The sequence below is a fragment of the Drosophila elegans genome, unplaced genomic scaffold, assembly GCF_018152505.1.
Source record: "Drosophila elegans isolate 14027-0461.03 unplaced genomic scaffold, ASM1815250v1 contig_520, whole genome shotgun sequence".
NCBI lineage: Eukaryota > Metazoa > Arthropoda > Insecta > Diptera > Drosophilidae > Drosophila > Drosophila elegans.
This window is the reverse complement of record NW_024545903.1, coordinates 4,307,922-4,334,572: the sequence shown is the minus strand read 5'-3', so window position 1 is coordinate 4,334,572 and position 26,651 is coordinate 4,307,922. Positions and strand designations below refer to the sequence as shown.

Below are 26,651 nucleotides of genomic sequence, written 5' to 3'. Positions count from 1 at the left end.
GATTGCCGCAAGAGAACTGTTCCCATTCCGGCGACAGACGCCAGCGGTTGTGGCAATTATGTCGCATAAAATAATTATAACAGACTGGGAGAACATTTCCTGCTCCGCTGGCGGCGTCATCAGCATTTCGTAATAATTAGTAAGGCTGGGGAAGATCAGAGCAGCAAAGTGCCACAGAAGCTTCAGCAGCAACACCAACTGACGGCAGCAGCAAACCCAAACAAGAACCAAGATCAACCTGTTGCTGCGTCTTGGCTAATGGCGTGAAGTTAGTTTGCTTTTGGCCAGCGGCGCGTGCGGTTGTGGCTTACGACTCCATCTTCATCCATCCCAACGCGAAGAATAGTTCTCGGAATCGGGAAATGTGTGAGGTTCGGGTGCGTGGCTGCTGGGAAAAGGAAAACCGCTGACGGAAAACTGTGCCATTGAGCCAGTTCCCACTATGAGTACGAGTGTTATATAAAAATCCATTAGCCCCACCGCCAGCGACCCATTTGCAAGCGACCCCGAAACTTGTTCGCCTATCAAGGACACACATCTCTTTCACTCGAGAAGCTCTCGTGGCCGTGAGTCACCCAGACAGGCCCATAAACAGCAGCGTCTTCTAGCAGTAAAAGTGGAGCAGCAATAATAGGAAGTGTAAGAAGAAAACGGCAGAAGCCAGCTTAAGAGTGAATAAGAAATTGTCATGCTTTCATTAGCAACAAAAGCGTTGTAGCCCATTCCAATGAGCGTTTAAGTGTCATCAAGTGAAGTTAAGTGAAGTGAGAATTGTTACCCCGAATAAGACGTTAAGATGCAGTTGCAGCTGTGCCTGTGGCTGTGCCTGTTCCTCCTGCTCCTCTGCCATTTGGACCGCGCCCAAGCCAGTGAGTAGATCGTTTATCGATTCTGTAAGCCCCCAACTATCCCCATGCTGATCTCCTCCAGACATCCTGAACACTCTGCTGGGCGTGCCCGCGGAATGCGTGCACCAGAGCGGCGTCTGGCCCTGCAAGCTGAGCTTCTCCTGCTGGCTGCAAGGCGGCAAGCACGCCAAGGGCTGCGGCAGCAACAAGTGGCTCTTCAGCTGCTGCGTCGCTGAGCCGCTGCAACACAACCAGAACCAGCACCAGCAACAGCACCACTCCCCATCGCCGCTGGCCAACCTCGTGGACTACGGCAAGCTGAAGCTGAGCCTCAACAGCCTGCCCAAACGCATCATGCTGCGCAGACGTGACGACAACGAGCTGCTCGGTCTCAAGGTGGGTCTGAGTCGGCAATAATTGAGCCATTGCAACCGCGCAGAGCGGGATAATTGAGCAATTTTACAGCCAATTGACAGACAGGCAGGATTTAACTAATCAAAGCCAGATCAGGAACTGATTCTCCCTCTATAGCAGTTAAAAAAGACACAAATATCAACTTAAAACTTCAATAACACAGGTAGAGAGCCAAAAAACTCCACGAACATTTGTATTTTTCATTATATTTATGTGTAAAAGTCCCACAACAATTTATTTTCATTACCTACAATTTCGGCGTTATAGTGAAAACATTTTAAATTTTGTAGATTGGAATTATGTTTGGTTTTTATTGCTGCAATACACTCTCAATTCACCACCGCATTTAAAAAAAAAGTTCTGTATTGAAAAATTCATACAAGCCTAAAACTGTAGTAGATATTAACCAATAATTGTGCTGACGTGCTGTAAGATATCCTTTTGAATGTTTTAAAACCAGTGTTAAAGTGGTTTTCATTGCAGTTATTTTTGTTCAGCATCGAGCTCGTGCATGAAGAGAGTGAACATTTTTATGAGCTCAGCTTTAATACTTCTTTGGCAATAATATTATTTATTAAAATATATTTGTATAAATTCTCAGTATAATAAATTGTTTACCAAAATTGTTTGCAGCCGGAGTGTGGATTGCCACGAACGGCGCAGAATACTCTGCAGAAGCGCATTATCGGCGGTCGTCCGGCGCAGTTTGCCGAATATCCGTGGCAGGCGCACATCCGCATCGCTGAGTACCAGTGCGGTGGAGTGCTCATCTCGGCCAATATGGTGGCCACGGCCGCCCACTGCATCCAGCAGGCCCAGCTGGCGGACATCACCGTGTATCTGGGGGAGCTGGACACGCAGGATCTGGGCCAGATCCACGAACCGCTGCCCGTGGAGAAGCACAGCGTGCTGCAGAAGATTATCCATCCGCGCTTCAACTTCCGCATGACGCAGCCGGACCGCTATGACTTGGCCCTGCTGAAGCTGGCCCAGCCGACGGCCTTCACGGAGCACATCCTGCCCATCTGCCTGCCGCAGTACCCGATCCGGCTGATTGGCCGGAAGGGTCTGATCGCCGGATGGGGCAAGACGGAGGCGCACATGGGCCACGCGGGCACCAATATGCTTCAGGTGGCCAGTGTTCCCATCATAAGTGAGTGTTCATGTAGCAGTACTCCAGTGAATAGAAAATAAATGGTGATTATTTCAGCCACCTTGGACTGCATTCGCTGGCACGAAAGCAAGCAGATAAATGTGGAGATTAAAGCGGAGATGTTCTGCGCCGGTCATTCCGATGGCCATATGGATGCGTGTTTGGGTGAGTTTCTGCCATCCTTCCAAATGACTATGAGTAAAGAGCTATAATTTTTAAATTAATAATAATAATCATCAACACTCAGAGGTGAAGCAGCAACAAAATAAAAATATTAATAAAACACTGCATATTTTTAGGCTTTACTTTAGTAAATTTCTGTTAAACATAAATTGGCTAGACAAAAGGCCTAATAAACTTTTAAAAAAATCAATAGTAAATTTTGTTTAGAAAATATTTTTATATATTATAATAATTGAATTTAAAAGAAAAAACATTGTTTAATACAATGGTCAATTCATAGCAATAAATTCTTAGACGGTCTTAATGCATACTTTTCATTAAGTTTACATGTGATTAAGCATTTATGTTGCAATATGTTTCTATTCATTTAAATTGGATTTTATTTATTTTGTGTATACAAACAGTTAGAGTTAGATATTTTCAAAATTGTCTTTTCGCATTTCTTTGCTCAAACACACCTCAATTAATAAGACATCAAAATCCCCGGATGGTGACTTTAAAACTTAAAGGCGAAGTTTTGTTTTTTTGTAAACTTATAAGTGTTCTATTAAAATTCTATTCTTTTCATTAAAGCTGTTTAATTATTTTTCTATATTTTGTATACCTACCTTACCCATTATTGTATGTTTTTCAGGAGATTCCGGAGGTCCACTGGTGATCAGGGAACGCGGACGCTATGTGCTTGTAGGCATTACCAGTGCAGGCTTTGGCTGCGGAGTAGATCATCAGCCAGGTGATATTGCAAAACCTGCAGTTCAAACAAAAAACTAACAATTCGATTTCAATTCAATTTACTTGGAACAGGAATCTATCACAATATTCAGAAGACTGTGAGGTGGATACAGGAAGTGGTGACGCGCAACGAGTTATAGCTGCTGATGACCCTGAAAATCCCACCCGAACCTTTGGCAATGCAACCCATCTCATTAGTTTACGGCTCGTAGCATTAGGCAATGGAAATGTGCAATCCCCGGCCAGAGACACAATATTTACTAGATTTAATAAACAATACAATTAGCTAATGGTAATTACTTTTGCCATTCGGGGGAAGTGGGCTAGAGGCCGACCTTGAACGCCGCCCGCTGCCAGAAAAAAGAGAAAACCAGGCGGCCAAAAAAACAAACGAGCCTCTTTGTCGGGTTATGTCACTGGTTTTGGCCTATTTGGTGGAGTGCCACAAATGGCACAATCCCCAACTGCCAGGCGGTAATTTGTACATTAGGCGCATTAAGCCCTGCCAGCCTGCGTTGCCCAATGTTGTTGCGCAGTGCAATTGCTGCTGCTGTTGCTGTTGCTGCTGCTGTTGGGATTTCTGTCGTGCTGCACCGCAGCAACATACGTATTTCGGTGGGCGGTGGCAATGAAATCGAAAATGTGTGCCACCGAACGGCCAATTATTATCGACTGGTAATCATTGGGCCCGGCTCGAAAGCTTCTTTGCTCCGAACACAAATGTCACGCTTGAAACAAAGCACCCATATGGCTGAGTTGGATTTTCCGGCTGCAATTTGTTCGGCAATTGTTGGTTTTGCTAAAACACCAATTTGTGTTTGGGGGAAAACGCGACTTCCTCTTCGGAATGGTGAAGGTAGAGAGGCGCTAGTGGGCAAAGAAATTGGAGATTAGTCATGGCGACAACACAAGAGCCAGCGGCAACATGCAATTGCCAGTTGAGCGACAAAACTCGTTGCCTTGGCCACTTTCGTTTTCAATGCGGGTCTCTCGCCGTCTTGGATCGACTTGGATTGACTTGGCTTTTCTCTCTACCGCTCCGCTCTTCTGTGACTATTACTCAATAGTCGGAGCTCGGCGCTCGGCACGCTGCGTACCGCTCAGCAGTCGGTTGGCGGTGCTGATGGCATTTTGATTTTGAATTTGTCAGCCAACTGTTTATTAAGTGTTTCGACGCGACGGCACACTGTTCGCGAACTGCGGCTGCATTTGGGCGACGCGAGACCGCAGAAAACGGAGTGTGTAAGATATTAAAGATACCCCTCCCCCAACCCCTGAAATATTGGCGTAGCCGCGAAAAAAAAAAACAGAAGAAGGCGGAGAAAATTGTGAACTTAATTCCATTTACTGGGCCGCCCTCTCCGTTTCGGCGTGCTATGCAAACGAGGCGCGATTATTCAATCAAAAACTCGCGCCGCTACGTGAATTAAGTGAAACACAATTGCAGAAATCAGTGACAGCCGCGGCAACAACAAGTGTAAACAACAACGAAAGTATTGCAAAATGCGCTCGCCGCACCAACTGTTGCTGTTGCTGTTGCTGCTTGCAACAGTAGTTGCTTCTGTTATTGCTGCCGCTGGCCACAACAATTACAACTCGGTGTACAACGAGGTGATCTCGCCGGAGCTCAAACAGGCCATCAATAAGGAGCTGCCCAAGGAGGCCAAGTTCTTCGATGAGCTGGACTGTGAGTATAGCACTTAAAGTTTCCCCTTCCTTACGGTCAAGTCAAATCGAGTTCGTTGCCTAAGTCTTCCGTTTCGCCTTACACAATTTGCATATTAGTTAACACGTCATGGCTAACCTTGATCTTCGCTGCTCCTCCATGTCAAGTTCGGCCCAATTCCCAATCGAGGCAATTGAGAAACCCCTTTTGAAGATCGGACTTGGGCCCCGGCGAAAGTTGAGCATTCCGTTCTTGGGCAGCCAATTCATCTTGTTTAATTGGACTTTCCAAGAGAAAGACACGAAAGCCAATTAAGCCCGAACTTAAGGTGATTACACATTAACATAAAGGCACAAACTGCGAGATGTAGATAGATCCACAAAGAAAGGCCGCGTTTTTGGGCAACTGTGAATGACTATTAAAACGATGGCCAGCCAGGCAAAATATTATTAATCAAATGCCAGCATGTGGCGGCTGCACAAGTTCAATGGCAGCTGCTGCCGCCACGGATATATGTAATACGAGTACGACTACGACTACGACTACGACTATGAGTGCGAGAAAAGCAAAAGTGTTTCCAGATACCGATACACAGACAGGAAAATCAACTGCAATTAACTTCAATTGCGCACTCGGCGCATTGGAAAGTGTTAACAGCAACCGCCGTGAGTCGGCCATTTTCCCAAAGATTATAGATTATTTGGTTTGGCCTTTTATGTAAGCAGAAACCTTGGCCAAAATAGAAAAAAAAACCCAAACCCAAAAAAGACCAATTGAAGTCGAGCAAATTGATGCCCGGCAACATGTTGTAGCTCTCAGCTTCGCTGGCAACATTGTTGCGCCGCCGCTCTGCTCTGTTTTTGTTTTTGTTTCGACGAAGCTGCTCTGCAAGTGAAATGGCCAAAAGCGGAATGTCTTCGGCTCTTCGGCTGCTTTTCGGACCTGGTAGCTGGCAGCTAGCAGCTGGCAGCTCGGCTCGTGGCCACAAAAGCTTGGCTTAGTTCTGAGCCGATTTTCCCGACGCGCGGTCGCCTTTCTGTTTGCTCGCTCCTCGCCGACTGTGTGCGCGTGCGTAAAGAAAGATAATTCCAGGGGCATAAAAGTGAAGCGGCGATTACAATTTTCTTTTTTCGAGCGTCGAAACTGCGCATGCGTGAACCGCTCAAGAAAGCGCCCGATGAAAACAAAAGTGAAATCCTTGGTGAACTAGTGGCAGGACTGCAGCTTGTCACGATCGACTTGCACTGACGGCTAGCGACAAAAATCAATCATAAGCCAGAAAGCGAAAGTGCAGCTACCCCCTCAATCGAAAGTGAAAGTCCGCGAGGAGAATCCCTCTTCAATCCCCTTCAATTCGTTCAATTGCCATGCTGCCATTGCCCCCACACTCCAAGGACACCTGGCTTCGGTTGGTCATCCTGGGAGCGGTGGCCATGTGTTCGCTTTCCCCCCCTGGAGTCGATGGCCTGGGCTATCCCAGTGCCCAGCAGGAGCACGACATGCTCATCCTGGACGCCCTGTCCCGCCGCAGTGGAACCGGATACTATGGCGAGAATAGCGTGATGGAGATGCTTTCCCGAAGTACTTAACCCTGAGCCCCAACCAATTTGACTTGACTCGACAGACCCCCAAACCCAAACCCAAACCCAAACCCACGCCCTCCTCTTGACTAATCTCATTCCCCCCCGTTGCCCCTGTCTTTGCAGTGATACCGCAGTCGTGCCGCTTTCGTGGCCACAAGTTCGAGTGCGGCCTGTCCATCTCATGTGTCTTGGGCGGCGGCAAGCCGCTGGATCTCTGCTCCGGCGGCATGATTTGGTCGTGTTGCGTGGACAAAGATCTCGACGCCGAGGAGAGTCCGCATGCCGCCCCGGTCAATAACACGAGTAAGTATCGCCCCCAACCAAACGCCTCACCCTCACCATTTCCCATTCCCAAAAACCAGGCAATCAGTTGATTCTGAAAGACATTTCACCTCCTGCTTTCCCTGCGCCGTTCCCGCGCATTGCAAATTGTTGCGCTTTGAGTTATGCAACTCGGCTTTGTATACTAGAGCAATAAATTAGCTTGCATTTCGAAAATGACAACAAATTGCTCTACGCAAAGCATAGCCTTTGGGCCCCGGTCCGGGGAAACTCACCTAAATAGCAAAAAATCTGGTGTTTTAATATATAATATAATAGGTTATATAATATTGATGATACTGCAGATCTTTTTGTATTCTTCTAAACCTTGACAAATAAGCTTTCTTTGTTCATAAAAATATTAATTTCTAAGATTATTAAAGAGTCTCAAAAAACTTTAAATTCTTTAGCTAAAAATGGTTTCAAATGCTTTTTACCGGAAAATATTTAATAATCGCATTAGTTTTTTTTTAAAGTTCAAGTTTTTATTCATTTATTAAAGAAAAATAACTTTTAGACTTAGAAAGATGTGTTTTTGTGTTTTGTGTGTTTTATATTGTCAATATTGCTAAAAGAAGTTTTTTGCCAATCAGTTTTAAAATTAAAGGAAAAGCTTGAAATGCTATTAATGGAAATTGCTAGTACGCATACTTTTTACAAATGGTTAGTCTTCTTCACTGTGTTGCTGAATTTTCATAAAACTTGAATATCTGTTACAAACTTCTACGAAATAAGTTTACCCTATATCTCCCAGATCTCTCAGAAAAACTAATGTTAGGCGTTTCCATTAATAATCTTTATTCTTGGCTTAGAGAAATTCAGTATTCTGACCTAACAAATAACAACATTTGAGGCAACCAGTTTTTTTTTAATGGAAAAGACTGAAGCACAGTATGGTATTAAAAATTTATACAAAATCTTCTTTACCAAAAATATATATATTTATATATATTATATATATTCGTAAGTATTATTTACTTCATACGCTCACATTTTGAAAACCAATTTAAACAGAGTTCGCTGGTTTGTGGATCAATTGGTTTCCCATCAAGTGCATTGGTTATATCGTAATCGAGGTGAATGCAATGGCCAATTCGGCAATAAGTGCAGCAAGAAGACCTACGAATAGAGGCAGAGCCACTTATATTATGCCACTCACGCATCGGTATAGCCAACGAAGTTTTGTTTATTTGGCTACTGTGAGCCACCGTTTTCCTTCTTCAGCTGTTCCGCAGCTATTTTGTTGTGCTCTGTTTAATTTTCTAGATTTCTGCCTTCTTTTTTCGAATGCGCACGTTACAAACATAAAAGCAACCTGAACAATAACAAAGCATTACAACATAATATGAATAATTCTTAGTGGAAAATTTTGTTTTTCACCGCCTCTCTCTCTCTCTCTGCCCTTTTTTTGTGGAAGCACATCAATCTCGTCTTCAACCTTTTCTTTTACCGCAATTTAACTTAATTTTGAGAGTTTTTTCCCCACTTTTCGGTGAACATTTCCTCGAAGCCTACAAAGAAGCGGGTTCTGCGTGCTTTCTTTGGTAGTTCATGTGTAAAGTTTTCCCAAGCCGTCTGGCGACAATGATAAAGCTAAAAAGCCGAAAACCGGAGTCAACCCCGAAATGGGCAAAACTCACTTGCGGAAATAAGCGAAGGTGAACGTTTTCGCATTTAAAAGTGAAATTTTTGGTTTTCTTTCTTTGTTTCAATTTGGCTGGTCTGGGCCCTGCACCACCCTGCACGCAGCCCCTTTCGAGGGTTTTATTATTTTGTTTGCTTTCAAATGTGGGAAAAATCACAGCGCAAAAGTTACGGCACAGCCAAACCAGGCCGAGCTCCTCGAAAGTGTTAATCAAGACATGACGCCGTTCTGTGTGTCCCCCCAAATGGCTTTCGGATTGGTTTGAATTACGTGCGAAAGACCCAGTCTTTGTCTTAATGGCCAGACTGGCCCCACTGACCACTCTGCAGTACATCTGGGCCTGACATAATCGCGATCGTGTCTGGGGTCTCACTTTTTATTATGATTGCATGTCAGCTTTTGGGCGAAAGTCTGACTCTCTGAGTTGAGTGGTCAGATCATCAGATCATCAGATCATCATCCTGTATCACAATTCTCCCACACAGGCGACATAATACACTTGCATGACATTTACCCCGACCTGTCGACGAACGCCAACAAGCCGCAGCACCACCTGCACCACCACAGTGGCAACGGCCTGTCAGCGGCCCCATCCACATCGTCCACGGCGTCCTCCTCCGCCCGTCCGGCCTATCCCAGCAGCTACTACGGCACCAAGCGACCAGCCTTGTATAACGGCGGTTCCAATCCCTACAAGCCCGGCGCCACCCGCCCCTCCTCGTCCTCCTCCTCATCCAGCCTGAACAGCTGGGAACACGAGGGTGGCGGCCACTTGGGCTCCAGCTCCATCAATGGGATCACCAACCACCTGGACAGCTTCTTCGATGCCGAGGCCACGCCGCCGTTGGATTCGGCCGGCGCACCACCGCCCCACGAGCCACTGCCCAACGCACAGGCCTTTGCGGTGGGAAATGTCCTGGATCTCAATGCTGGCGAGGCGGCGGATGAGTACCAGAGTGGCTACCACGGCGATGCCAGCTATCGTCCAGTGCCGGGTACAAAGCAATCTCACACTCTCTCCTCTCTGGCACCACTGCATTTGGGTTTCCTTTAAGCTGCACCGCACCACACAACCACTCACTTGCTCTGTCACACTGATCTCTTAGATTCTGTAGCTCTTTTTACTTTACTTTACTTTGGTGGACTTCTTAGGGTACCTATAAGAATTTCCCTTTCTAAAACATAGCCTATTCTTTAATCGCAGGCTGCGGCGAGGTCTACACCCGGTCCAATCGCATTGTGGGCGGGCATTCCACCGGCTTTGGATCCCATCCCTGGCAGGTGGCGCTGATCAAGAGTGGATTCCTCACCAGGAAGCTCAGCTGCGGTGGTGCCCTGATCTCCAATCGATGGGTGGTTACAGCCGCCCATTGTGTGGCCACGTAAGGCTTTCATGGAAATAATATAAAAATATTAAATATAACAATAATAATATCTTCGCAACCAGCACCACCAACTCCAACATGAAGATCCGCCTGGGCGAATGGGATGTTCGGGGGCAGGAGGAGCGGCTGAATCACGAGGAATACGGCATCGAGCGGAAGGAGGTGCATCCCCACTATAATCCCGCCGACTTCAAGAACGACGTGGCTCTGATCCGATTGGATAGGAATGTGGTCTATAAGCAGCACATCATACCCGTCTGTCTGCCGCCTTCGTCTACGAAATTGACGGGAAAGATGGCCACCGTGGCGGGGTGGGGGCGAACCCGACATGGCCAGAGTACAGTGCCGTCCGTGCTGCAGGAGGTGGACGTGGAGGTGATCTCCAACGATCGCTGTCAGCGGTGGTTCCGCGCGGCAGGACGTCGCGAGGCCATCCATGATGTGAGTGCTCCACAACTATGTTCGGGTTACCTTCTGACCCTTCTATTCCCCTTTAGGTTTTCCTGTGCGCAGGATACAAGGATGGCGGAAGGGATTCCTGCCAGGGCGACAGCGGCGGACCGCTCACGCTGACCATGGACGGTCGCAAGACGCTGATCGGACTCGTCTCCTGGGGCATCGGCTGTGGCCGGGAGCACCTGCCCGGCGTCTACACCAATATCCAGCGTTTCGTCCCCTGGATCAACAAGGTCATGGCCAACGACAACGCGTAGGAGGCACTGCATCGCACTGCATCGCACTGAACCACAAAACCAGATAACCACAACCGGAAGACTGCAGTCACCGTTCGAGGAGTCCTGCAGTCGTGTGCGTCCGCTGCGGAGATGCATCCCGTTAGCCAGGCCATGTGATTCCTCTACGACTCGGGGTTGCTAGTGTGTAAGACCAAGGTCTTTGGGGCCTTGTATTTATTTGACTTTTACCCATATGCCTGTCCTGAATCAATCCCTTCGCCTTCATTCGTTTCTCATTGCATTTCACGCATTCGATTTAAGTTTTCGATATTTATTATACACTGATCGACGATAGATTCCTACATTTGAGATGATCCACTTTCACTTTCACGTACATTTATACTTCTAATTTTAATTATGTTTTAAAAAACAAATAAAAAGTATTCAAGTTTATATGATTTGTTTGTTTTCACTTTTACAGCTACTCCTAGACTAAAAGATTATATTGTATTTGAATTTGTATCTAAATGAAAATATTACGCCTAGGTGCAGGCAACACTTTTTGTTATAGGAATTTACACAAATTTTACATTTACATTGTGCACTTATAATGTCTACATAGTTTGGTTTGTGTCTCCGATGAATAAAAATACATTGCATACTTTTCGCCAGCCTCTCAACCATGCAACTAAAAAATGATTTCCAAATAGATGGGAATCTGTATTTATCTTTGTTAGACAAATAAAAAAACAGGGGCAGCAAACATCAGCCAGAAAGGCACAAAAGACACGAACAACAAACAGAGATATCTTCGGGAGTCGAGATAAAAACATTTTGGGTTGAGCGTAGAGTAACTGGGTCCATGCAACAGGTGCCACATGCGGTGCATGAGCTGAATTTCTAATGAGCCCAACTTCCGCTGGCTGGACACTAGCCCCTGAACCTGGCCAATATCATCACCGGGCATCAAGTGGATTGCGGGCCATCAAAATTCAATAACAAATTCGGGGGGAGAGAGACACGGTCAATGAAGGAGCTTATCAGCCACTCTCTCTGCCGTCAGATCGCCCCGCTCTTAGCATCCACAATGGCATCCACTTCTTCGGGCATCGGCAATTGGCCAAAGAATCGGGGATCGGGGATCGCCTGGGTTTCCAGTCCCCAGTCAGTTGCCGTGGAGCAGCCCCAGTGTCAAGGTCTCTCGAGTTCAAGGAACGGCCAAAGACACGCGTCATCGCCAAGTCAGTCAGTGGTTGATAGTTAATTGTGCGTTGTGTTTTGTTTTGTTTTGTTTTGTTTGGCTTGGTTTGGCTGGATTCATTAAACCAAGATGTTGTGAGACGCGTTTTGTGTGATTTATAATTGGGTTTCTTTGGCACTTAAATGGCTTTTTCACGGAGCCTAATGATGTGATATGAGTGTTTGGCGGTAGTGTTGCCATAATGTACAATACGAATCCAAGTTACTCAAAAAAGAGTGCATTCTACAAAGCTAGAAAGTGCTGTTACCGATCATTTTAGAGGAAGTGTTAAATATTACCTAGTAGAAAGTGTATCTTTTCACAGAATCACAAATTTCCTTCTCAGAATACTGCAAAATAAAGGAAGTCACCATGCAATTCTTATCAGCCAACAGGTTTGCCTGTTAGCTTCAGCATAATAAAGATTGACTTTCTTAACCTGACGACGTGCATAAATTAAAAGACAAACAAACGGCGGCCCTCACACTCACAAAGGTGACAAAGAATGGCAAGCGGCAGCAAAAACAAAACTCATTTGCACCACAAAATATTAAAAGAAAAGGCCAGGCTATCTGCATATCCGTGTGTGTGTGTGTGTGTGTGTGTGGGTGTGTGTGTTGGCCGCACTGTTGTCTTCTGCTTCTTGCTATTTTAATGTGAAAGCGCTGTTAACCCCAAACGCCTTTACCCCACCCCCCGCCAAACACCTTTTGCCGCCAATCAGCTGTGAGCCGTCTCAACAAAAAAAGAGAGAGGTGGCCTAAAGAGAGAGAGGTGGTTCATTTGAATAAGAAACAGAAACAGAAACAGCGCCTAGCTTTTGGCCGTTCTCGCTGTTGGCCTTAATGGAAACCGTTATGCGCGTAGCGCAGTCGACGTCGACTGCACGCATGCGCACATGTTAGTGGCTTTGTTTCTGTTTTTGGTTTTGTTTTTGTTTTTGGTTTTGCCTTTACTCTTGGTTTTGGTTTTGCACCAGAGCGAGCGAGAGAGTGAGCTTAGCTTACTTACTTACCAATTTCGCCTTACCAAGTTCTTCGGCTCTGACGGCGTGGCCAAATCTCAGTCGCAGTGGGCAGCGGCAGTGGCAGAGGCAGAGCTTCACCTGGCTTCACCTGGTTTGTGGATCTTTTGTGCGAGCTCCACTCCGCAGACGTGCGCAACTTGTCGCGCTCTTAACTTGGTCTTCTGCTCGTCTTCCGTATTCCGTATTCCGTACTCCGCGTGAGTGTGCGGAGCCCAAAGGAGTGTGTGTGTGTGTGTGCGTGTGTGTTACTGAAATAATTGGCCTGACCCAAAGTCGCGAGGCAAGTTCAAGTGCAAGAATACAAACCGAACGGAAACGAATTTCGGGAACTAAGATTTTCCCAGCCGTCCTAACAGTGCTTTTTGTGTGGATTTTTTTTCCAACAAAATAACAAAGGTATAATTCCGGAAAAAGGCCAAGAGCCAGTGTCAAACAAACGAGCCAAAAGTGAAGAAACTCATAAAACGAACCAGCCACGAAGAGCTAAGAGTTATAATAACACTCATATGGTAACAGCAAATTAAAAGAAATGACCCAAAATAGCTGGCCGCAGTGAACCGATCCGCGACGTCAACAGAACTGGCAGCCAACGCAAGTAAATGCAAAAGATCCGAGACTAAGATACGCATCCGCCAGATATGCCGGCCTATTGTCTGTGTGTGCGAGTGTAGCGAGCTAGTGCCCAAAGTAGCTGTGCACTTTCTACCGCGTACAAGTCAATTAAGCGCCAACTCACTACGGTCACAGATACAGAATCGGATACAGATGCCGAGATACAGATACAGCTATAGCTACAGATACAGATACAGATACAAGTACAGAGATACAGAGCAGCCGATAGATGCGCAGCATAACTGCAACTAACTGCACCAGCGCAGAGGCAGCAGCAAAACAAGAGCAACAAGTTCAAGCGCCGCAAACACGGCCAAAGCTCAAAAACGAGTCCAAAGCAAAAGTCGCCGTCCGCTCTGCTCCTTCTGTAAATTTATTGAAATTCCTGTAAAATGCAGGCGAACCAAGGCGGCTTGCCACAAGAGTTAGCAACAGCAGCAGCACCAGCAGCAGCAGCAGCTTACTATAGTACAAGTGTTTCAATTGCGCTGCGACTGCCGACTGCTTCTGCTTATGCTTCTGCTTCTGCTTTGCCTCGGCTGTTGGGAAAAAGGCAAGAGCAGAACTTTGCCGTCTCCAGCTTCCCCGCCAATGGTTTCGCCTCCTTTGCACCCTGGCAAACGATTTTTGCTTTTCGGTTTTAAGAACTGGTCTGATAGTGGTTATGCCAATGCGCTGGCGAGGGTATGCAGGGTTGAATGAAACACTGAACACTATGCGAAGGCAGTCTTAATGTTGCTTAAGGATATTGTTGTAAATTTGACACTTATGATGTTAATTTTTCTTTTCTAAAGAAAGCAATTATTTTATCTAACGTAGGTGCTAGGATGGGGTATCCTAATTTTCCTAATACCATTTCATAGGCAATTTTGGCCTGCGTTGAAATTTTCTCAACTATAATATTAAAACCAAAGACCTACTCTTGAGAGTAACCTTTTCAAAAGTTTATTAAAATGTGTCAATTGAAAATGTGTCGAAATGAGTACCAGTGGGTCGACTACACTGCTACACACACCAGCTCTTCCTTATTGTTTGAGGCCTGCCAGTCCGCCTGTCTTTGGTCTAAAACGCACTCGACAGCATTGGGGGTACAGATGCGAAGGGGACCGGCGAACAGCACGCTTGTCTTGCGGCCACAGATGATCTGGCAGTAGGATGCCTGTTGCGTTATTTGCATTTCACGTTCTGGGGCGCTCTGGTTTATACAGGTTTGCCGGGCCAGAACTCCTGCCAGGCCGATGATGATTGGAGGATGATGGGATGATAGGATGAGGGGCTGCGTAGAGTGGCATAAAATGCCAGGGCGTAATTATTGTAATTTGCATTCGGCATTTGCAATTGAGAAATTGCCGTTGATGGTTGCATTGAACCTGCAGACGCAGCTGCCGAAACAATTAGCCGGCCCTCAGCGACAGGCGATGCGCACGCCTGCCCATCAAGTTTGTGCCCAGAGTCTTTCGTTTTCAACTTATGAACTGGGCCTCCCTTGGCCGCCAGTTGGGGGACCGGCAGCCCAGAGCTACCTAGCCGCTGAGCCATGGCAGCCCGCAGCTGAGTGGACACAATACCAAAAAAAAAAAAAAACAACAAAAAAATAAAATAAAATACACACAAACAAAATTTCTCCGAGCTCCGTTTTTGGTAAGCAGAAATGAAAGCAGCGTCAAGCGAGACGCACTTCTTATTTGATTACACTAGAAACGTAGTCCATGTGTATGTGGTTTCTTTTTGACGAACTAGTCGTTCCATGGCAAATGGCATAATTCTTTTGTTCAGCATTTGAAATTACAAGCTGCTGCTGCTGCTGCTGGCATTTCACTTTTCTTTTAGGTAAATACTAAAAAAAAAAAAGCCACAAAGAAATTTGTTGGCTTTCGCTTTTACTCGGGGTAAACTTGGTTGCAAAATGTATTTTTAATAACAAACAAAACAAATTGTAATTTCACTTTTAACGAGCAAATGAAATTGTCACTTGTATCGAGTCGCAAAGTGGAAATTACTTAATTGCCCATAAAGTTGGAGCTGGAGGGACGGCCCGGTGTTGGCCGATCCAATCCGATCCGATGGAAATCAAAATCAAAATCATGCAAATCATCCGCTGCTTCTGACCCAGATCCGGCAACATCTCGCTCTTCCCAGGCATTCTGGTTATCGCTCAGAAATTCATGTTAATTTGCACACACAGCCAACGCCGACACAATTATACAGATACGCATACCGATATGGTCTGAACGTGACCCAAATACACAAATAGCTGGCCAACATTTTTGAGGCTGCGAAAAGCCAAACAATCGTGGAACTGGACTTGAGATCATGTGTAATGCTATTCAATGTATTCAATGTATTTTTCGGTTCGATTCTAGTGTTTAATTGAGGTGATCCGCCTGCATACTCGTTAGTTTTATGTTTTATGGCTTCCGTTCCTAATTACGGACTTGATACGGATTTAGCATTTTGGGCTTAATTAAAGCCATTTACTAAGCTGCGGTCCAAGTTCCTCGGAGCCCGGTTCAACGACCGTATTACGCAACGCACAGAACAGCCGCTAACAATGAGAGTTACTCTGCCCCTTCGCTCGCCAAACGCAGCTAAAATCTCAACGCTGCAGAATCGTGACTGAAAGAAAGGCCATGCCATACCACACCAATCCAAAAGCAAACAGAACAGAGCGGCGCGGAGCGGAGCTGAACAGAACAGAACGCTCGATCAATGAATGTGTTGTCACCGCAAGAGGCCTCCGGGCATGGGCATAAGTATGCGAGAAATAGACGCAAAGCGACTCGCCTTGTCATCGGATCCCGGAGCAGGTCCAGTTAACTCCAGCCAACTCATCATCATCGTTTGTTGTCGCCAGTTGTTGGTTCGCTTTCTTTGATTGCTCCGGTTTATGTCATCATTTCTGTACATTTTCCAGCCATGAACTTTCTTTGCCAGATCGAACTCCGGCTCAATTAGGCGTGTGTTGAACCTCGAGCTGGGATGGGTTGAGAACCAGTCGGCAGGCACCTGTGGCCCTGGGAATGGGAACCGGGGGTTAAATGCATTTCCGTGCGGTTATATAAACTGTGGGCAGATTATACAATCAGTAAAACGATTCCCGTTTGGGTCGCTTTCTATGCACACACACTTTTGCTTTCCATTTGGGGCATTTTAGGCATGACTAAACCAAGCAATACGCCATATTACACATACGCCCCGAATGCCTCGGCAAATTTAGCTTCGTTCGGTTTCTGTTTCTGTGTTTTGTTTCATTTTTCCCCGTTTTTGCATATGCAAGTCACCGGAGACAGACTTTCACCTACTTGAGTCAGCGGCGAAGTATTGCTTCTACGCACTTGTTGCTTCCTCTGTTTCGCCCGCTTCTTTTTGTTATTGTTGCTGGGCCGTGCCCATCGGTTTTGGTGTAGAAAAAAAAATATATGGATAAATTTAGTGATCAATTTGAATATGGCCGTAAAAAACGTTTCACATTTCACATGACTCATATGAAGGGGAGAAGACTAACCAACTTGTATGCTCTTTTTGCAGATGGGTGCACAACACACGGATTCAGACACCTACACGTACACAGCAGCCAGGGCGGTAGAAGCCTCCGATCTGACCCTCAACAAAAGTAGAGCATCAGCGATAGCCCCGGCCAAGATGCCACGCCCCAGCCTCGTCTTCAGCCTCCTCACACTGGGCAGCCTGCTGCTGCTGCCGACGACGACGATAGACGCCAGTCCCGTCTTTGTGGATAATCCCAGCTTAGCACAGTGTAAGTACCCGACTTGCCCACTCTCACCTCACTTATTGAATCATCGGACCAATCAAGTTCACGGGTGTCAAGTCATTGACGCTCTCACTTAGCTGGAATTACTCAGCTGCAGATGCAGATACCGATCTCATCAGGCCCTTTCTTCTACATTGTTTCCCAAGAACTCCAGCACTTTCTCTCACGTAGATAATTAAATTTTGTTTTCTTTTGGAAACGCACAGCCAGGGGAGCATCTAAAGAGATTAAAATGAAATTAGGCCCAGGCCCTCCTTTATACAGAAGCTATAAGAAACTTAAACAAAATATAATAAGCACGTTCCAATTGAAGTAGCAAGTATGAGATGGGATGTCTGGCACACCCTTTAATTATTTTAAAGTCATGCAAAAGTCAAAAACTTCATAGTTTTTATGCAACTAGGACACTTCTGGATAATTTTTAAAAGTATACAACCCATTATGAAGACTGCTTGGTGCCATTCAAGCTTACAAACTTTTCCCAATCGAGTTTTTAGGTACACTTTTCTTAACATTATGTTAGAAAATTTTTAGCTAATAAATTTAAAGCCAAATATAAATAAAAACACTTTTGACAATAAATAAACGGATAAACGAAGATTAGAACTAAAGCTCAACTATTTTATAGTTAAAGTAGTTATCAGTTATTACAACTCAAAAGATATAGTAAAAAATCTTACAGATTAACGACAAAAAATATGCGGATAAACATAAATTTAAATAACCAAACGAGTTTTTTATTACAGTTTTTTTCGAAGTATTAGCCATAAATATTAAACCTAATAGCAGATGAACAACTAGACAAACATAAACTTGAACCATATTAAGCCATAACAAAATTTATTTAATAGTCTTTTCTTAAGCGATTAACTTTATGCTTAGAAAATTACTGCTAAAGGTACAATTCCTTTTTACCACAATAGCACAACTTTATTGCCAAAAAGTCGAGAGCTTGGCAGCAGAAAACAAAAGACTTAAGCGACGAACTCGCAGCAGTGAGACCAAATTGAGAACAGAAACAGAAACAGCAACATAGCCAGAGCCAGAGCATTTCTAATGAAAGTAATCAACAGAGACAGGCGTTGCCGGGAACGAAGATTAATTGGGTCAGAGCCATTAAGAATCAAATTTATACGCTATTAGCACTTCCTCTGCGTCCGCACACAGCTGCCAATTTGTCTGCCGAACGACAACAAAGCGCAGCCTTTGAGCGGCCAGCGGAGAGATGAAAATAAAACTACGAAACTTTCATATAAACCGGGGCTGGCCTGGCCAAAGAGCCAACTGGCAAACGTCAGCGAGCAAAAGCAATTGAGGTCAGCCATCAAAGAATGTTGCCATAAAATAAGCAACTGCCGCCGCCAGTCGGGCCAGTCCGACTAAAACACTCGGACATGGACATGGACACGGGCACGGACCGGGAATCGGAATTGGAATTGGAATCGGAATCATACTCGTACTCGGGGACTCGGACTTGCACTCTTGCCAAGAAAGTGTGTGCCGGCGAGCATTTCATGTTTACGACTGGACCGCCGCGGCAACAAAGAAAATATAAATAATCTTGATACACACTGGAAGACCGACAGCCGGAGTACCGGAGACGGGAAGAGGCGGTTGCAGAAAGCGGAAAGTAAATTTGATGGCAAGTGAAAGGGAAATAAGACAAACAAACCCGGAGATCGAACCGAGACCGCGATTCTTGGCTTTTGGCTCTGGGCTGACGGTGACCCACTTAGCCGCTGCGCCACTCACCACAATCGGGCCACGAAAATGTGGTGCCGCATTCGCATGCCAAAAACGAATTTCCTACCATGCAATGCGGGTCTGTCGCCGGTCCCACCTCCCACCTCCCAGCCAGCTCCCTTCACCTCGGCAAGTTCGATTCTGGCTATTTGGTAGGCCAGGCGAGTGGCTAGCGAAACATATGCTAAGCTGTTGACCCAAAAAGCCACAAAACGAAATGCAAACAGAAACAGAACCGCTGCCGACTCGGCCACGATCTATGAAACGTGACAATGTCTCGGTTTCGGGCTGAATCCACTTTTCGATGGATTGATTTTGGCTTTCGGCTCTGCTGCCCGCAAGTTCGTGCTTTGAGTCATCTGTTTTTGGTTCGCCTTTGAGGCATTCAAACTGGAAAATGCCCAGGAGAGCTCAGGCCAAAATGTCGTGTTAATTGCATAAGAAATGTGCGACACTTTATGGCTAAAGTTCAATAAACGCAAAACACCACAAAGGCAGTTGGCAAAATTTATTTGAATACCCTCCGAAAAAGTGGGAATATCAATGCATTGAGTTGCCTTAAATGCAAATTGTGTAACATGTCTTTGTTTTTTACTAATGATTGCATGTTGTGTTTACTAGCGCTCAATTTAGATTTTAATTTATAATATATCACAATTAACGAAGATAGATTAAAATGGAATAAAGTTTAATCGATTGGTCTTTGAATGTTAAAAAAATTGTAAATTGTAGAATTATTTGGAGTCTTAAACAATACTATGGTTTTGATAATTGAAACGCTATATAAAAAATGTTCACATTTAGCAAAAATTATCATCTCAACATAGATTTAGTTACTTAGAATAATATTTATTATGTTTTATTAAATTTCATTTTTTCTACACCACTCTCAACACTTCCCAGAAATAGAAAGAAAAGAAAGAAAACTGTTAACAATTTAACACTCATACACCATTTGTTATCCTACTAAAACATATATATGAGTAGCTCATATACACCTAAATGAAAGCAGTTTCCGAAAATCGCACCTCCCATAATACTTTCCAAAAAGGTATTTAAGAAATCGCCTTGCACAAACGACGTTCGATTTATTTTTCTTATAATTAGCAGCCAAAATCGAGCAAAGTGGCTTATTTATGTGCGAGTATATTAAGCGCTAAGCCCGAAATGTCTCGGCCAGCTTGTTAAGTAAATTTATGACCCAAAAGGCGAATCAGGACCGCCAGCTGGGATTTCTTTGGAGGCTCTCGCTGTTCGAAGCTCCCTCGTCCCTGGCCGCGATTGGTCAGAACCCCGAAACACAAATAACTCTTGGCCCCGTGCTGCCGCGTGTAATTATATAAGTTCAAAGCTCGAGCTCTCGGATAATTCTCGGCTCGATTACACAATGACGATGATGACGATGCTGGCGGTTCTTGGAGAAGCGGCAGCCGCAGAAAAGCAAAAATCATAAATAAATAACAATAATGCGGATGGGCTACTGTTGCCTCATCGGGCGGTCTTATGTGTATGTTTTGGCCGGGTGATGATGACGCCCTTCAGCGATCTGGCGGCTTTTATGGGTTCTCCTCGTACTCTGGGCTTTGGCTTTGGGCTCATGTTCGTGTTCGTGTTCGTGTTCGCTTGTTGCCACTTCATTTTCACTTGTGTTAACTGTTTGCCTAACGGTAAAGGCCTGGCTCAAATTGGCGTACAAATTCGAAGGCGTTAATCGCCGCGGCAAACGGAAATGGTGTGGAGCAGTCCATTCCAGCTTGTGGCACCAGAATAGGCATCTTATTTGCTAAGTCCCCCCATCATCACCATCGCCATCATCATTATATTCGTTATTCTGAGTTACCATTATACTGATTGTTCTGGTAATTGTCTTGCTATTTACAGTCCAATCTGGTCGAAATATCCGTCATCTGCCCTGCATCGTTCGCAAATCGGGGCGCTCGGGAGTCTGCATGTTTGCCATTGATTGCATCAAGCAGAATGGCACGCATCTGGGAACCTGCATCGATCGCTTTTACTTTGGCTCGTGCTGTGCAATGAAGGTGAGTTATCCGCACCCCTCAGTCTCCGCCAGAGTCCTGTTAATTCCCCTTTTTTTGTGTCGCAGGAGGAAGCCTCGCTCTTTGCCCCGGAAATCAACGACAACAGCATCGACCAGAACACCATATCCCACTTTGCCCACGAGTCCACCACGCTGCCCACAAGCGCCCTCTTCAAGCTAACCACCGAAAGCAGTCTCTCCAGTAGTAGCAGCACTCATCAGCACGCCACCAACGAGCTGCTGAGGAACGTCACTCAGTCGTACCTGAGCACCGCCAAGCCAGCACCTGTTCGCCCCGCCAGCAACAGTTCGTTGTCAAGCACACGTCGCCCCCCGCTGGCCCACACCACCCACAAGAACTCGCACTTTGTGGTGCGCACCACTGTGAAGCCCAGTGTGGTGCAGACAACGACGACACTAACGCCAACCATTAAGCCGCCGCGCCGTCGAACAACCACCGCCAAACCGGTGCTAACCACGGCTCCGATTGTGGTTGAGCAGCGCATTGAAAGCACCACGGTGCCCACAAAGTTTGTGACTTTCCAAATTGTGGAGACCACGACGCCGTCGGTGACGGAACCCACCCACCTGCAGGAGACCACTACCGCCACCAGCACCAGGCGGCACACAAGACCAACGGGAAGCAGCAGCTCAGTGGCCAGCAGAACAACTAGTAAAACAACAACCACCAGCACCAGCACCACCCCCACAACAAGAACAACAGAATCACCAGTCACAACAACAAGCACAAAAGCACCTGTGACCACGCAACGTCCAACACCGCCACTGCGAACCACCACGCCAAAGCCACACAAAACCCATTCAAGCCGTAGGCCAGCGCCAGCGAAAAAGCCAGCGAGTTCGACAACAACCACTGCCAGTGGATCGCAATCCACAAGGAAGCCGGCTGATAGTCTGGCTAGTAGCAGCACCACTGCTAATGCCACCACAGCCACCACTTTGCCAGCTCGCAGGCCTGTCATTCAGACGAGCAGCAGCAGTAGTTCCACAGCAACTACAACCAACATTTTCAAGGACGAATTGATCAAGAACGGCACCACAACAAGACTGCCAGAACGCACCACCCAGGCTCCGCGACCCAAGCCCAAACCCACAGGGGAAATTGTCAAGGTGCCCGCTCTGCTGGCTGAGCCAACAACAACTACCGGAACAACAGCGGCATCCAGCAGCAGCGGTCCTTCAAAGTCACCAGCCAGTGCCACCACACCTGTGGTGAGCAAAAAGAAGCCAAGCACCACCTCTGCAGCTCCTACAACAACTTCGACAACAACCACAACGCCGAAGCCCACTCGGAGATCCACAACAAAAGCTCCAACAACAACAACAACCACCACCACTAAGGCAACAACAACAACAACTAAGGCAACAACCACCACCACATCAACAACAACAACAACAACAACCACTGCAAAGCCTCTGCTCACCACCGAGGCACCGACAACAGTACCCCTAACAACAACCACCAAAAAAACCGGACTTATCACCTGGACAGATGTGGAGGCTGAGCCACCGACCAATGCTAGCATTTCCAACGATTGGCAACCAGCACCACCTTCAAATTGGCTGCCACTTGCCACCCAAACACCTGAGGTGGCGACCCAAACATTGGCAACAACAGGTGAGTCTTGCACCACTCAAAGAAAATAATTTAATTAGTGTCATCAGCTTATATTTACAAGAAGCCTACCAAAATCCTTTAAAAGTCTTTTATTAAAAAAAAAATGAATCAACAGTATTTAATCCCAAATAGAATTGATAACAGGGTAATCTGAAATATTCTTAAATTTTTTCAAAACAAATGAATATGTTCTTTATTATGCGATCGTATCCACGTTTCTTACTCAAAGAAAACAAAAACATTAATAATAACAAGAAAATCTTTTTTTTTTTTTTAATCTAAGTATAACATGTATTTTAACTATGTAGTTACTGTTATTTTCGATATGCAAGCTCACGCTTGAGGATATTTTCTCAGTGCTTTTAATGGGCAAACTAATGCCTGTTTTTCATTCCCGTCACAGCACCACCCAGCGCCACCGACAAAGTGGTCATCTCCGTGGCCACCAGCGTCAGTGAGGTGGAGACACACGGACCAGGCAAACCGCATAGGACCACGAAGCCACCGAAACCTTCCAGCACCGCCAAGCCCGCCCCAACAACAACAACCACGACAGCGACAAGCACAGAGAAAACCACAGAGGCACCACCAAGCAGCATAGAATTAGTCTCATCTACATCATCTTACACCGATATTAGCAGTGAGGTGGCAGCCAGCAGCAGCAGCAGCAGCAGCAGCAGTAGCAGCACCACTAGTACCACGACTGGCAGACCAACAAGCACAGCTGCTGAAACCACCGATTATAGCGGCGAAGAACCAAACACAACGACCATCGAGGCTACAGGCAGCACCACCGTGGCACCCGCCAATGCATTGGAGGGCGTCGATTACAAGGAAGGTAAGTGCCGAGCCGAGAAAACCCGTTTCCTGCGGGGAGAAATCTATTAATACCCTTGTGGCTGACTTTGGCCATAAGACAAAGCCAACGTGCGTGGCCATTAAATTCAATTTGAAGGCTAAACGCTGGCCTTGAGCCCGCATCGAGCTGAAGACCACGAAGCGGAGACATCTTCCGAGATGCTGCCCTGGGTCAGCTCATAAATGCTTACACTGGGAGAAAGTCCAACCAAAGTTGTAGTAGTAGTTTATACAGGCTATTCTTGAAAGCACTTAAAACATAAGAACATACAACTATTTGGCTTAAAGCTCTTTAAATCTATCATTTTAAATCAATTCTTAATGAAATCTCAATATCAGCCTAAATTCCAAAAAATTAGAGTATTAATATTTTAGAAAACAAAATTCAAATGAAATTTTTTTTTTTGTAACCTTGTTTTAGACAAACAATTTAAAGGAGAAAGATCCGTCTCACTTCCTTCTAAGCTTAAACTTTGTGTAATTGTGTCCTCAAAACTTATATATAAAGTCAACTAATCTACTATTCCTTAAAAAAAAAAGAAGGTGATATTTTTCCATGTGTAAGAACACTCCTAAGCTGGACTTTTGCTAGACGCAGTCCGCAACAATTTTTACAGCAATCATTTACAATAATGACTGCATCGTGTATGGGATCGCGTCGGTCATTGTGCCGCCTGGGTCACGTTGTCGGTCGTCTGCCAAAGCCAAAGCCAAGGCAAAAGCCAAAACCAAAGCCCACCAAAAACCAGCCAAGCCGCACCCCTGTTCCCTGCAGCCCGTTGACCGATTTGTGGCGGCCAGAGCAATCTTGATCCACGAACCGAAACGAGTCGCGGTTTGGTTCGGATCGGTTCGGTTCGGTTGGGGCCAAGACAAGACAAGTTGCTGGCCATAAAGTAGGCCGTTGACTGCCTGTGCCTGCCTTGCGGCTGGCCAAAGTCAAGGACTGCGCTGCTGCGCCTCCATGGCCAAAGCACATTACATTTGGGCCGAGATGACTGAGTGCCAGGCGGAGTGATTAAAATGTTTAAGGCCCTGGCGGGCCCATTACTTTAATTGTGACCTGGCGCAGGCCTATTAGCCAAGAGATCCCACTCCTTATTCACGTATGCTGTATGCTGTATTCTGTATTCTATATTCTGCGTCCTTTTCCCGCCAGTTTGCGGTCGTCGCATGTTCCCCGAGCCCCGGATCGTTGGAGGAGCTAATGCCGCATTCGGCCGGTGGCCCTGGCAAATCTCCCTGCGTCAATGGCGCACCTCCACCTATCTGCACAAGTGCGGAGCTGCCCTGCTGAACGAGAACTGGGCAATTACGGCGGCCCATTGCGTGGACAAGTGAGTAGAGCGGCCAATGGCCTTTTCTCGAATCCCAGTTCTCATGAGTGCGACTTTCAGCGTGCCACCCTCTGATCTGCTGCTGCGCCTGGGCGAATACGACCTGGCCGAGGAGGAGGAGCCCTACGGCTACCAGGAGCGCCGTGTCCAGATCGTCGCCTCCCACCCACAGTTCGATCCGCGCACCTTCGAGTACGACCTGGCTCTGCTGAGGTGAGCTATGACCTGTACCCTATGGGGGGTAACCATTAACGTGTTACGTTTACGTTTCCCCACAGATTCTACGAGCCCGTGGTCTTCCAGCCCAACATCATTCCCGTTTGTGTGCCCGACAATGATGAGAACTTCATTGGACAGACGGCCTTTGTGACCGGCTGGGGCCGCCTGTACGAGGACGGACCACTGCCCAGCGTGCTGCAGGAGGTGGCCGTGCCCGTGATCAACAACACCATCTGCGAGTCCATGTACCGCTCTGCGGGCTACATTGAGCACATACCGCACATATTCATCTGCGCCGGCTGGAAGAAGGGCGGCTACGACTCCTGCGAAGGTGAGTGATGCCGATGGCCAGAGATCGGGAACGGGCAATTCTGTAAAGCAATCTGTCTTCTGTCCGCAGGCGACTCCGGTGGCCCGATGGTGCTGCAAAGGGAGACGGACAAGCGGTTCCAGCTGGGAGGCGTCATCTCGTGGGGCATCGGGTGTGCGGAGGCCAACCAGCCGGGCGTGTACACCCGCATCTCGGAGTTCCGGGACTGGATCAACCAGATTTTGCAGTTCTAGTTCTGCTTTCAGCCTGGCCAGATCCTTAGCGAATGCCTAGCACGTCTTCCCCACAACGGCATCGGAATCCAACTCAAACTCGGACTCGTGCTCCGGTTATGAACAGAGATCGGCGGATGGCGGATCAGATCGGCCATAACCCGAGCAACGATTCCAGTTGCCACCATTTACCTCCACCTGCCCGCACAGCAACCACTGAACCAGCAACTGATAGCACTTCCATTGTCATAATCGTAATCTTACACTTAGCGTTGCCTAGCCTAGCCTAGACTAGCCTAGTCTAGCCTAGCCCTAAAACTAGTTAGTGAATGTGATTAACCAGAGGTCACTGATGCAGTCACGGCTCATGTAACGTATTAATCGATTGGACTCCTAATTTATTCCCATTTGCTGTACATAATTTTCTAAATTATTGCATAACATTTACACTTAGCTTTAGTCCAATACAATATTAATTTAGGAGACTCGACGGCGGTTGGGTCCTTCGGTAGGGCATATTATCTCGTAAGTCGCTTCTCCCCAAATCGAACCATGCGGCAGAAGCTATTGTAATTTTATTTTATAATTTACTTTAATTATTTATTTATAGCAGCTCATGCACGACAAAATTAATTCTATTAAAATGTTTAAAACAAACAAATTCCAATGAGTTTATATTGACATAATAGCATTAAGCCCAGCGAATAAGGGGTACAGAAAAGGACATAGAAAAAACGGAATAAATATAACGACTGAAAATCTGAATTACTGAATTTCGGTCAGCTGTTCCCCAGCAGTTTAATAACTGTTTGAACATTCAGGGACAACACAGAGGCTGCTGAAACGTTTCCTTCTACCGGCTACATACTTTTCAACCAATACATTATACACTTTTACTCTACGAGTAACGTGTATAAAAATAGTCAAGTGTTGACCACAGACTCAAACCTTCTATAACAACATATCGGAGACTCAAACCTGTAAGCCGTTAATATATGACTGTTCCTTCAAGAAGTAAA

General features: G+C 46.2%; 2 protein-coding genes across 8 annotated transcripts; both read left to right on the top strand.

The window, feature by feature from the left end:
* Positions 1 to 294: 294 nt before the first annotated feature.
* Positions 295 to 11,057, top strand: LOC108145529. Its single transcript, XM_041709887.1, has 14 exons — positions 295 to 869; positions 931 to 1,244; positions 1,896 to 2,415; positions 2,473 to 2,580; positions 3,233 to 3,331; positions 3,403 to 3,463; positions 4,791 to 5,017; positions 6,132 to 6,223; positions 6,316 to 6,577; positions 6,703 to 6,882; positions 9,031 to 9,540; positions 9,750 to 9,927; positions 9,993 to 10,371; positions 10,428 to 11,057. Exons 1-14 carry the CDS (start codon positions 797 to 799, stop codon positions 10,641 to 10,643), a joined length of 3,219 nt encoding a protein of 1,072 aa, XP_041565821.1. The 5' UTR covers positions 295 to 796; the 3' UTR covers positions 10,644 to 11,057.
* A 720-nt stretch (positions 11,058 to 11,777) lies between these two features.
* LOC108145527 (serine proteinase stubble) lies at positions 11,778 to 26,262 on the top strand. Of its 7 annotated transcripts, none has more exons than XM_017271018.1 (9): positions 11,778 to 11,845; positions 17,012 to 17,240; positions 20,880 to 21,037; positions 21,103 to 22,675; positions 23,079 to 23,513; positions 24,693 to 24,870; positions 24,931 to 25,083; positions 25,149 to 25,420; positions 25,490 to 26,262. In XM_017271018.1, the coding sequence occupies exons 2-9, from the start codon at positions 17,012 to 17,014 to the stop codon at positions 25,651 to 25,653; spliced, it is 3,162 nt and encodes a 1,053-aa protein (XP_017126507.1). In that variant the 5' UTR covers positions 11,778 to 11,845; the 3' UTR covers positions 25,654 to 26,262. The 7 variants fall into 7 exon arrangements, with proteins under 7 accessions (XP_017126507.1, XP_017126505.1, XP_017126510.1 ...); XM_017271016.2 differs by having other exon boundaries at positions 11,783 to 11,870; XM_017271021.1 differs by having other exon boundaries at positions 11,789 to 11,800.
* The last annotated feature ends 389 nt before the right edge of the window (positions 26,263 to 26,651 follow it).